At 41.7% G+C, this 11464-nt stretch overlaps 1 protein-coding gene across 2 annotated transcripts; it reads left to right on the top strand.

Annotated features, from left to right (window-relative positions):
• Positions 1 to 885: 885 nt before the first annotated feature.
• LOC129206993 (alpha-1-antiproteinase 2-like) lies at positions 886 to 10522 on the top strand. 2 transcript variants are annotated; one of them, XM_054827257.1, is made up of 6 exons: positions 916 to 941; positions 1737 to 1836; positions 5803 to 6468; positions 7459 to 7729; positions 9492 to 9639; positions 10274 to 10522. In XM_054827257.1, the coding sequence occupies exons 3-6, from the start codon at positions 5820 to 5822 to the stop codon at positions 10466 to 10468; spliced, it is 1263 nt and encodes a 420-aa protein (XP_054683232.1). In that variant the 5' UTR covers positions 916 to 941; positions 1737 to 1836; positions 5803 to 5819; the 3' UTR covers positions 10469 to 10522. The 2 variants fall into 2 exon arrangements, with proteins under 2 accessions (XP_054683233.1, XP_054683232.1); XM_054827258.1 differs by lacking the exon at positions 1737 to 1836 and having other exon boundaries at positions 886 to 941.
• Positions 10523 to 11464: the final 942 nt, after the last annotated feature.

Raw genomic sequence — 11464 nt, 5'->3', positions numbered from 1 at the left:
TGGTTGCCCCTCCACGGGTGCTACAGGAGCACAGCCTCCTGCATGGAGTTTGGCTTTAAGGGGAGGGATCATATAAAACACAGATGGCCCAACCACATGGGTCCACCTCTGTGTGAAACCATGCTCTAGTGTACTAGCTTGACACCTTCTTGCCTGAATTTCAGCAGTGCCTGCAACTCGTGCCAGCCCACACTCGCAGAGCACAGGGCAAAAGTTTGTCCTTCAATCTGTTGCTGCATGAGGCACCAGGTGACACCAATCTGGCTGGGGTGTGCTGGGTACCATGTGCTCCTGAGTGCCCATCTCTGCCATCATGTCTCCATCCCTATAGCAACCTTCAGCCACTACAAACATCAGTACTACTGCTTTAATTTTACTAGTGATGTCCCCAGAAATTGGCCCTTATTAATGGAACATTTAAAACAAATATGCCAAATAACAGCTATTAAAAGTCTGGTGTAGAGGAAGCAAAATATCTCTGTGCAAAACACTAAGATGAGATCTGGCTGCAGCATGCATCCGGCTGTCTTTTCTTTAGGCTCTTGTCTAATATTTTGTATGTGTTTAATTTTACTCATTTCATTACTTCTACTGTATGAATTCATGCAGGTTACAGAAGCTTATGATGCATGTGAAGTATTTGCTAGAGTGAGGGTCTGGATTCCTAGCAGGAGGATCTGCAGAAATGCAGAAGGACTCTTACGACTGTTGTAAGAAAAGGCAGGGTTCGACCACGCATATGCAGCAAAAATCAGGTGCCTCCCCCAAAAAAATTGTCTTCACTGTTTACTCTGCACCATTCCTAAAGTAATAACACTTGTCTGCGCTGGTTAATGTTTTCTAGAGGACGCTTTGCTTTCATAATGCTATTTAACAGTATAAATAAGAGAGGGAGCTGCAGGGTAGTCCTAGTGAAGACAGCAGGATACTTGGAAGCTGCTGTAAGTTGTGATTTTTTTTGTTTCCTATAGAGACTTCAACAGTGTATCCTCTTGTTGCCTGCAATTGATTTTAAGTCTTTCTTAGGGTTTTATCTTATATTAAAATCTGTCTTAGCATTGTTGCAGTGATGAAGAGGCTTTTATTGGGTCAGCTGGATATAAAGGACACAATAAGTATCACAATATAGGCATGGAGCTGCCTGCACATCGTCAGGTGGCTGGCAGGAGGAGTAAGAATCTAAAAGCCAGAGTGAGGTGTCTAGGTGCCTTGCAGGGAAGCAGAGTGATCTCTGGAACCAGCAAATCCTAAGCGCCTAAAAGTGGGTCTTTCCCAGGTGTACCTCCTGCTAGAGGAAATAGGCTCTGCTCCATTAAAAGCCTGAGGATGGGTGCTTAGAGCTTTTTTTATAATGTATTGGTGATTCTTTTTAAGTAATTCTGCTGATTTTTATATTCAAGGTCTACAAGAAATATCTTTGCTTAGGGAATGCGATATCTAAGGTTTGCTTCCCTTTTAGATGAGACATCTCTTTATTGCTTAATCACCAGATTACAGGATCATTGAGAGGGAAGGAGAGAAAATGATGTTCTCCACATGCCTAGGGGAGCTGAGATCACAGTGAGGCCAACATGTTCATGGAGCCAGAGACCAAGCAGTGGTCAGGTGCACACTGGAAAGTAGAAACTGGGAACCTGGTTTCATCTGTTCTTGGGACTGTTGCTGCTTTGCTCCTGACTGCCCTAACCATTGTGCTGGTTCTTTTTTATCTTCTTTTTTTTATCCTCTGGCCTCAGTGATGCTTCATCCCTGAGTATGTGCAGTGACTCATGTTCAACAGCAAATACTGATGGTGGCCTGGTAGAAGAGTGAGAGCTCACATTCCCCTCTTTCCAGGTAAAAGGAGGCCTAGAAGTGGGTGATGACACTCTTGGAGGGTGTGCTTCCTGGTGAGCTCTCCAATGCTAAACTGTCTTACAGAAGACAGATGAGACTGGGAACAGCTCTGTGGAGTCACATACATTTCTGAAAGATAGTGGAAACTTGGCTTCCATGTTTATGCTGCAAAATTATTTACTATTAATGAAACAGGCACAGTGGTTGCATTCTCTGCAGAATCCAATGACCTTGGTTTGTGCTTGCAATCTTCTCAGGGGCCTCAGGCACAGCAGCATCAAAACTCTGAATCACAAGAGAAGTAATTGTCTAGCTGATCAGGCTGGAAAAGTCCCTGAGCATGTCCAGGCACAGACAATGAGGTACGCGGAGAGCTTTCTGGCCAGCCAGGAAAGCACATGTGAGTTTGTGGCGCTCCTGTGAGTAGGCGGTCCTGGACAGTAGGCTTCTGAGATCATTTTCTCACACACGGATGTGAATAGTTGAGTCTTTCTTTTGTGACTTTTTTGTGTGCTTGGGTGATGTTTTTTTGGCTATGGCCCTGAGTAGCTGAGATTAGTTCAGCAGACACCACTGGTGGCAGTGGGGCCATGTCTTGATGTGCCTGGTGCCCTCACAGTGCGGCTTTCAGGAAACAGATTTCTCAGATTTCCTCATTTAGCAATCAGGAGGGAAGCAGCACCATCTGGTGAGCAAAGAGCTCTTCTATTTTGTGCCTGCATATGTTTTTGAGCAGTGCAAATTTTCATGTTGTCTGAAATGAGATTATTGGTGAGGATCCCTTATGGGACTAGCATGGGATAAATATTCATCTCTTGGACTATCACATGGGGCTCTAAAAGCAGAACATTGTCTTCAGAATTGTCTCTCCAAATCATAGAGATAAAAATCAAACCTAAAGTGGATAAATTAGCTATATCCACAAAGAAGCAAGTTCTGTCAGTCAGAAAACTTAGTCCAGATCACTTCCGTGTCTTCTGGTGAAATTATTCTAGGATCATTTCAGCTAATCCCAGTTTTCTCCATTTTCTTTCTAGGACATACTGTCCAAAATAAGTACTGCCATTATGGGTTGCACAGTAGGGAAGATTGTGTGACAGGGAAGAGGCAATATATTCAACAAGTCTTATCACCAAGTCTATTACAGATAAATTGCTTAAAGGAACACTGTCCTCCAGGTGTTGGCATGCTCTTGTGCCATTGTCTGGTTTGATTGAAAGCTCTTCATGAAAGCAACCTTTTCTTGAATACCACAAATATATTGTCATTGTGTAACATAGACAAAGAGAAGGGGCAGAGAGGTAAACAGGTTTCTTTCCAGGCTATTCAACAAGTTACTGTAGATTTGGATTTTGAATTGAAGAGCTATTCACTTCTACTCCCAAGCTTATGGACAAACTGTTTTTCTGGTGATTATATGAGTAAAGGTCTTAAGATAGGAAGCTTCCTGCAAAATTAGCCCCTTAAGATAGGGAATTCCCTAAGGGCTTTTTAGCACAGGTTGTCAGCTCTTTGCTTTTTAATAAATTGTTACCAAGTATGCTTTGTAGGAAAATCCCTCAATCATTAAGACCATATGAGAACCTGCATCTTCTGCTTCATACTGAAAGGGTCTTTGTTGTCAATTTATCGCTGGCTGATCACTTGCTAACGTAGAAGCCACAATAATATGAAATGGAATAGTAAATATCAAGTATGAAGTAACAACCTACAATCATATTCTAAAGGCTTACAGGATGCAAATTCTACTATAAGAGTACCTTTATATTTCAAAGAAGGGCCTAATAGGATTGGCCTATCTTCATGGCTTAAACAACAAGAAAAACCTCTACAAACTGCAGCTGCTGAGTCTTTTATAATCTTATGATTTTAAAATCAACCATTATCAAGATTTTTGTGAGGGTTGACTCATGAGTCTTGACTATTTGTGATTGGCCAGTACTGAGTAACAGATGGATGATTCAGATTCAGATTGCATTTAATTAGCTGTGAATTCAGAGCTGTAATAAAATGAAATTAATTCCATGAAAGTACATAAATTAACTACATAGAGCAAAAATATCAAGATAGGAACATAACCTTCAGAAAACTCTAACCAGTATTTTACAGAACCCTTACAGCCAAACCATGCTATATACAGTAGCCATAATTTTGAGGCCAGGTCAGTTAAATTCCATGTCTGCTTTGCATTCCAAATAAATAGAAATTAGCAGTTCAATGTGTATATAGAAAAGCCTGTCTATCTGCTGTGTTTTGTAATAAATACTAAATGTAATGAGATAGGGAACAGGTGGTCACTTATGTTTAAAATGAAATTTTTCATTCTTTCGTATTCATGTTATTCTTAATAAATTATGACTGCAGCTGAGTAAATAGTTCACAGTGAATAATTTATCCAGAGGCAGCTTCTGAATCGGCCTGCTGGATATGTAGAAATAGATCAGGCTTAGCTCTGATGCTTTTGTTTGGGAGTTGATTTCTTTTCAAAGTCTGACTAATACATTGGCTCATTGATAGCGGTTTTAAATACTCAGAACTGGAGCTCTTGTGTTGAGTTACAAGTAGCTAAATATATTGAGAAGTATCATTTCAATGTCAAAATCAGAGGAGGCCAAACTATAATTTAAACCTACTGTGCACAGTAATTGAAAATGTAGTTACCAAGAACCCTTACGGTTCTTCTATTTGTCAGTGTCACAGTAGGTGTTACTGCAAATGGGCCTGTTTTTTAGAAGTACTTCTAGCAAACATGTAAATGTTTGAATATTTGATTGTAGCTCAAAAATGTTTTGTTGTTCTTATGTAGGTCTAACTGTAACTGGATATTCAACTACTAATACAAATTGTTGCCTCCGATGTTATGGAGAAAGCAGGACCGTGAGCGTAGCACTTTCTGATGACAGTCTCTCAAGCTGAATCATGCCAGAGCAGAAAGGCGCAATTGGTTTAATAAGGCTCTCCTTGCACAAGTTTTAGCAAATCTGGCTCATTATGTCCCCAAATCCTTTGCAACTCTCTCACCGTTTCTTTGCCCTAGATTCTTCCTCAGAAATGAGGCCCACTGGGACATTCATACCACATTTCCAAGGTCCCTTTGTAAGAGCTTATACAGTGCAGAGTGTCAGCTCTGCAAAGGAATGTAGCTACCACAGCCGAGCGTAACAGGTTGATAAATGTATCGCCCTTTGACCAGTAGAGCATCTGATAAAAATAAGGCCTTGTTTTTGTTAATGACACTGACTGCTTCTGCTGTGCTGAAAATGAACCCACTCCAATGGTTTGCTTTGTCTATTAAGAGACAACATATTACTTCAGGTTTTTATTTAAAGCATTGCATCATTTTTATTCAGAAGGAAAGAGCATCTATTCCTTAGAGACACAGGGCTTTACATTCAGTTTGCTACTGAAAAACAGCTGCCATCATTTGTCCTCTCTTGAAATAGGGTGCCTTATCAATCTGACCAAAAGTTTATTTAAAGATCTCCTTCATGCCTGTTTGCTCAAATTCTGTTTGTATGTAGCTACTGATTGCTGCCTACTTGCATGAATTTCCTCTTTCTCCCTTTACTCACAGAAAATCCAGATTTCTTCCATGATGCACTTTCCAGGAATTATCTTAGAACATTAGTGTCAACAGCACAGTGGTATCACAGCTCTCCAGTGATTAGCCATGGTGTGTTTTCTGATGGGATATGCTCCATTCTCTGGCCTGCTGAGGGTGCTGTGTATTCAGCTAATCCATGCCGAATTTTGCCTTTGCAGATATTTAGGGTGAGGGTGGCAGAAAGAGTTGGCGAAGACTTGCCAGGAGGCCTGGGAAAATTAAAAGATATATGACAAGAGTTGGAGAACATGAAACTGAGGACAAAAGAAAGAGAGATTTCTTATGCAGTGTGAATGACAGAATAACTATTTTTACTTAATTAATTTACTTACCTTAGTAATAGCTTCTCCTTTTTTCCATAGGATTTTAATATAAGAAGATGAAGACCACATTCTACATAAGTTTGCTACTGGCTGGGCTTCATGCTATTGCCCATGGTCAGCTCCCACCCAGCCACCACAATGGACGTGATCCAAATGAACCTAAACACCACATGCATCGCAGAGGTGAAGCGATCGCTTGCCTCAAACTAGTGCCAAGCAATGCTGACTTTGCATTTCAATTTTTTAAAGAGGTTACACTGGAGGCACCTAATAAGAACATTTTCTTCTCTCCTGTAAGCATCTCCACTGCATTTGCAATGCTGGCCTTAGGGGCTAGATCAACCACTCAGACTCAGATCCTGGAAGGACTCGCCTTCAACCTCACAGAGATTCAGGAGAAAGAAATACATGAAGGCTTCAACAACCTTATCCACATGCTGAGCCATCCCGAGAACGGGGTCCAGCTCAACATGGGGAATGCCATCTTTCTAACAGAGAAGATGAAACCTCTAAAAAAGTTTATAGATGATGCCAAAGCTCTGTATCAGCTGGAGGCTTTTACCACTGACTTTAACAATCCCACGGAGGCTGAGAAGCAGATCAATGATTATATAGAGAAGAAAACACATGGGAAAATTACTAATTTGGTCAAGGACATGGATCCACAGACTGTAATGCTTCTGGCTAGCTTTGTTTTCTTCAAAGGTAAGTCCTCTGGGATTCGCATTCACTTTATTCATTCTTATCGACAGATCTAATGTCAGCTACCTCATTTGGAAATTGTTCTGGGGGAAATTTCAAATGCTCTTTGCTGGGCCAGAAGATCACCTAATGGCATACTGGAGGTGGTGGAGAGGTGGCAGGACCCCGCTCGGCACGGGGAGGCAGTCGGGGGCCACACAGGCTTGGTTCTCTTTTTGGCAGCTGTGAGGGCTCTGCTTCAAGCCGCAGCCCCCCGTGCAGCCTGAGCTGGGTTTAGCCGTAACGCTGATTGCCTCATGTTCTTCTAATTTTCAGTGAAGGTGCTGAGATGCATGCATGACCTAATTTTTTTAATGCCTCTCTTTAAAAGTATGCATGATTCAATGGCCTAATTTACTGCATACTCCTTTTTTCTTTCCTATCAGAGTCTTTTATGTATACACACTAACATATTTGTATATGGAAGAAGCTAATGATGAACAGGGGAGGACATTTTAAGGAAAAAAGTAGAAACACAGTGCATTTCTGATATGGGTTAGATAATGTGCTCTTAAGCCTGACTTAACAGCACTCAGATATAAGCTCCTACATTAGTTTTATCTACAAATTCAGGCTTACAATTAAAGTAAATAGAAATGAAATGCATATAGTATATGAGTACAGAGATGATGACAGGTAAGCCCTTAAATGACAACTTACAGAAAGGGCACTTTTAGATTACCTGAACAGAAAAGTAGTGGTAGGTATAAAGAAAATGCCTAATTAGTTCATTACTGGCATCTGAAAAATAAAGTGAAATTGGAATCTAATGCACCCTTTTGACCAGGTAAAAGATTCTTGCCTTACTGTGATGTCCATTTAATACATTAATTTTGAAAATTCTGGATTTAACAAATGAAGGAATAGGTGAATATTATTACTAGTTATATAAAATTCAATTTATGATGGGATGGGACATGACATATTCAGTTGCATTCTCCTTCTCTGTATCAGGCAACTGGGAAATGCCTTTTAAACCAGAACATACCGAAGAAAGGCAGTTCTTTGTGGATGCTGAAACTACTGTGAAAGTGCCTATGATGCACCAGACGGGCAGATTTGACTTCTATTTTGATGAGGAGCTGTCATGCACCGTGGTACGGCTTCATTATAATGGGAGTGCTACTGCATTTCTGGTTCTGCCAGCAAAAGGGAAAATGAAGCTGTTAGAGCAAACTCTGGTCAAGGAAACCATCCGGGAATGGTCAGACCATCTCTTCCAGAGGTAATCATCTGCCAGTCAGCTGCAGCAGCACCTAGATTTATAGTCCTTTTTCTTTTTTGGGCATGCAAACACTATGTACTTGCTGATTCTGGGAACTGAGCAGGTTATTTTTGGCTGTAAAAATCTTGCAGCTGCTTGGCATTTAACTATTTTTTTGTTGCCTGAGTGACTTGCTGCTCCTCCCACCAGAGCAGAGACCATCCTGATGGGCTCCCAGGAGTCACGAATAGCAAGCCTAGATTGGCGTTTCTAAACCAGTCCATTGACTGAGTGGGAAGGTGGCAATTCTAAGGCAAATCTCTAAGTTTCAGCTAATGTGTTTTACCTCTCATATGTCACTGACACACTATGACTCAGACATATGTCTAAACCTTAAATAAAACATAACTTAAATTGTTTGTAGTAATGCATACATACGTAATGTATCCTACACAAATATCTTCCTTACAAGAACCACTGCAGCACACAGTGGTTGTTAGAACAGGCTAGTGATTAATTATGGGTGTCCTGATTTTCTGGCATTTTGTTTTTGAAACTATAAAAATCTAATGAGGTTCTGTTAGCTCCTACCATTGACACTAACATCAGCTAACACGGTTTACAACCTTGTTTGTCTGGGAGGGAAGAGATCTTAGCACCAGTAGATGAGTAATACCAAATTAATACGTGCCTAATTTACCAAGCTCTGCCCTGATTCATAACTAATAAGGCTGTGCAGTTCACACCCATGATTCTTTGTGCATCCTTATAGAAATGCCAGCACAGTTAATAAAAACATAATGGGTAGCAAATTGGATATAAGCTAATAATCTGATACCTCAAATATGAAAAATAAAAAGGTATAATTCTCAGCTGCAAAATCTGGAAAATCATTATCTAAATTAATTCTTGGTGCAAGTTCCTCCAATGTAGGAATAAGTTCTCCATGGGAGAGGCTGTCAGAAACAAATGCCAATTTCAGTGCTACTATTATGTTATGTTGATTCCAGTGCTAATACATTTGGTCCCATCATCTTCACTGGGCAGTACAACATAAGGCTACAGCAGTGGGCTTTGGATCCCGTCTGTTTTGCTACTCAACCCAACCTGCCTCTCGGCGAGATAGCAGAAGACTTGAGCTACCTAAAGGGCAGTAGGTGACTTGGAGGCTCTGAGGTTCCCTAGACAGTGCATGAAGAGAAATCCAACAGCACAGAAAGCTTACAGATAGCTCACAGTCAAAGGCAAACTCAGTCGTGGCCAGCCCACGGGAGGAAGACAATTAGAGGATAGGGTGTCCAAAGGTGCAGGCAGCAGGGCACAGACCTTCCCTGGAGCCATGCCAAATGCCACAGTTACACCAAGCACACTGCATTGCTTTGAAGTGCTGGGGTTTGCCACACTTCTCCCCAAGCAGACTCTGCCTATGCCCTGCTTCAGGTCTCCACCTTCTTGAGTGACATAGGCTGTCACCTCCACGCTTCGTCTTCCCTGGCTGTAAGGAGGGGGTCTCATTACTGTCCTCTTTTGCAGAGTGCTCTCAGATTTGCTGAAGCAAAACAACAGATGGATATTACTATTATTATTATAATATTATTATTACTATGAATGATAGTGCCTGTATCACCAAGGGACACTTCAGCAATTGAATTAGTGCTCATTGTGCACTCAGGGTCGAAACCCCTGGAGTGTGACTCATGGGAATTACACAGCTTTCTCACCATCATTTACCTTGGTGAAAAATCCTTCTCACCACCTTCTGTGTTTCTCTTCTACCTAACAGCCTGGTGAGCCTCTACTTCCCCAAATTTTCTATTTCCGGGAGCTATGAAATAACGAACGTCCTTAGCAAGATGGGAATTGTGGATGTGTTCACCGACCAGGCAGATCTCTCTGGCATCACTGGCGCCCCAGAGCTGAAGGTTTCTAAAGTAAGTCCGTGGCTGTTGGCCCTCTCCTTTCTTTCATGAACATGAAGGAAAACCCCTCTGTGGTAACATCCAGAAACACCAGCAAAATACAGCTGCCAGCTTCCCAGCTTGCCTGCAGCTGGGCTCACCCTGGACTCAGCCTGCGAGCTCACAAAGGGAGTTGGCCCTTGGTGACAGTGGAGATTAGATTAGTTTTCTGCACATCTGTTTCTTCCAAGACTTGCATCAGCCAAGATTTCTTGGGCAGTATCTGGAACATGACAGGAACATCAACCCCTGGCTCCTTGAGGGGAGTTGCTAACACTCCTGGGCCCACCACCGCCTGTCCTCCCACCCTGGAGACTCAGTTTCAGAGGTGTAGCCAAGCTCTTACAAGTGGAGCCACCATCCTTTAACCAGTATTTGGGACAGGAAAAATAGTCAGGAACTTTTTTTTTCTTTTGGAGGAGATTTCTGTAGCTCAGTCCTGGTCCTCATTTAAAGCAGCCATGATTACAACACAGCTCACATCTCTACTGCCTCTACTCACTTCTCAATGGATCCTCCAAAACAGGGCTGCTTTAAAAGGGGTCTGACTCATCTCTCAGGTGGCTGTTGTTTGCCCAGAATGACTGTCTGTTTTCTTTCTTCCTAGGTTGTTCATAAGGCTGCTCTGGATGTTGATGAGAGAGGTACTGAGGCAGCAGCAGCAACTGCTGCTGAAATAATGACAGTGTCTCTTCCTCCAACCATTGAATTCAACCGTCCCTTCCTCATGCTGATTTTTGATAGAGATACAAACAGTACACTCTTTGTAGGAAAAATAGTTAACCCAACTATCGGTAGCTGATATGGCATATGAATTCTGTTTGCTATTACTGATTAAAGAAGACGTGAAACTGCATGATGTGATTTATTTCCATTTGTACCAGCTTAGTATATGGTTCTTTTTCAGCAAGTGTTTTCGTTCCATGTTATTTTCAAAAACTATTGATATTGACCATGACACTTGCTCAAGAGAAAGCAAGGAAAATGTTTTAAATTCAGCTAGCAAAGAATGCCTTTTTTACTTGACTGAAAGCCAAAGAAAGACCTAAGATTTGCCAGTATTCAGAGAGACATTTGTATTAGAATGGAAGACTCCTGCTTAATATGTGGTTGTCAGCCAGAGTAGCAGATAAAATGATTAACACTCTTGCAAACAAAGCAGAAGTGGTTGTAATTTACCATAAGTAAGTAAACAAGAGATGGGAAGAGTTGGATCAACAATACAGGGTCACAGGAAACTGAAGCTTCTAATGGAGACAGTACTGGCAATGTGAAAAGCTGTCTTCAACTGAGAAAGAAATCTGTGTTCTTCACCAGAAACCTTTTATCATTTTTGGTATTAATCTAGCAGCAAATCTTCCTAAGTTTCTTGCCACTCAAAACAGAGCAGGAGAATCAAATCTGCTCTTGACCCTGAAGACTTTCAATCACGTATTGCCAATTCAAGAGACTTAGATAGCCCCTGCAAGTAGCTGACCTCTCACGCATGTAGCCATCAGTGGTCAGAAGGAGGATGTAGCTGGGTGGGCAGGTATTTGGATGGCAATTACGCAAACATACCGTCAGCTGAGATTTGTAGAAAATGTATAATCAGGGTCTAGAAAGTTGTAGATATTTCAAGTGCTGTCCTTTTACCGCCAAGAAAGTAGGTAGGGAGCACCCAAGAGCAGATTGCCTGGCCCAGTGGGCAGTGGCAGGCACCCAGGTAGGACATAGTGCAGCTTGAGGGCTGGCTGGTAACCACTTTCAACAGACCTGCCATGGCAACAGGTACCAGAAAGAGCACAGCTGTCTCTTT

This window comes from Grus americana, chromosome 5 (assembly GCF_028858705.1).
Source record: "Grus americana isolate bGruAme1 chromosome 5, bGruAme1.mat, whole genome shotgun sequence".
NCBI lineage: Eukaryota > Metazoa > Chordata > Aves > Gruiformes > Gruidae > Grus > Grus americana.
The sequence above is the reverse complement of the archived record's forward strand: the minus strand, read 5'-3'. Positions and strand labels throughout refer to the sequence as shown.

Coding starts and splice junctions, on each gene's coding strand:
- LOC129206993 (XM_054827258.1), top strand. CDS start 5,820: ATGAAGACCACATTCTACATAAGTTTGCTACTGGCTGGGCTTCATGCT. Junction 7,730..9,491: donor TCAGACCATCTCTTCCAGAG/GTAATCATCTGC, acceptor TCTACCTAACAG/CCTGGTGAGCCTCTACTTCC. Junction 9,640..10,273: donor CAGAGCTGAAGGTTTCTAAA/GTAAGTCCGTGG, acceptor CTTTCTTCCTAG/GTTGTTCATAAGGCTGCTCT.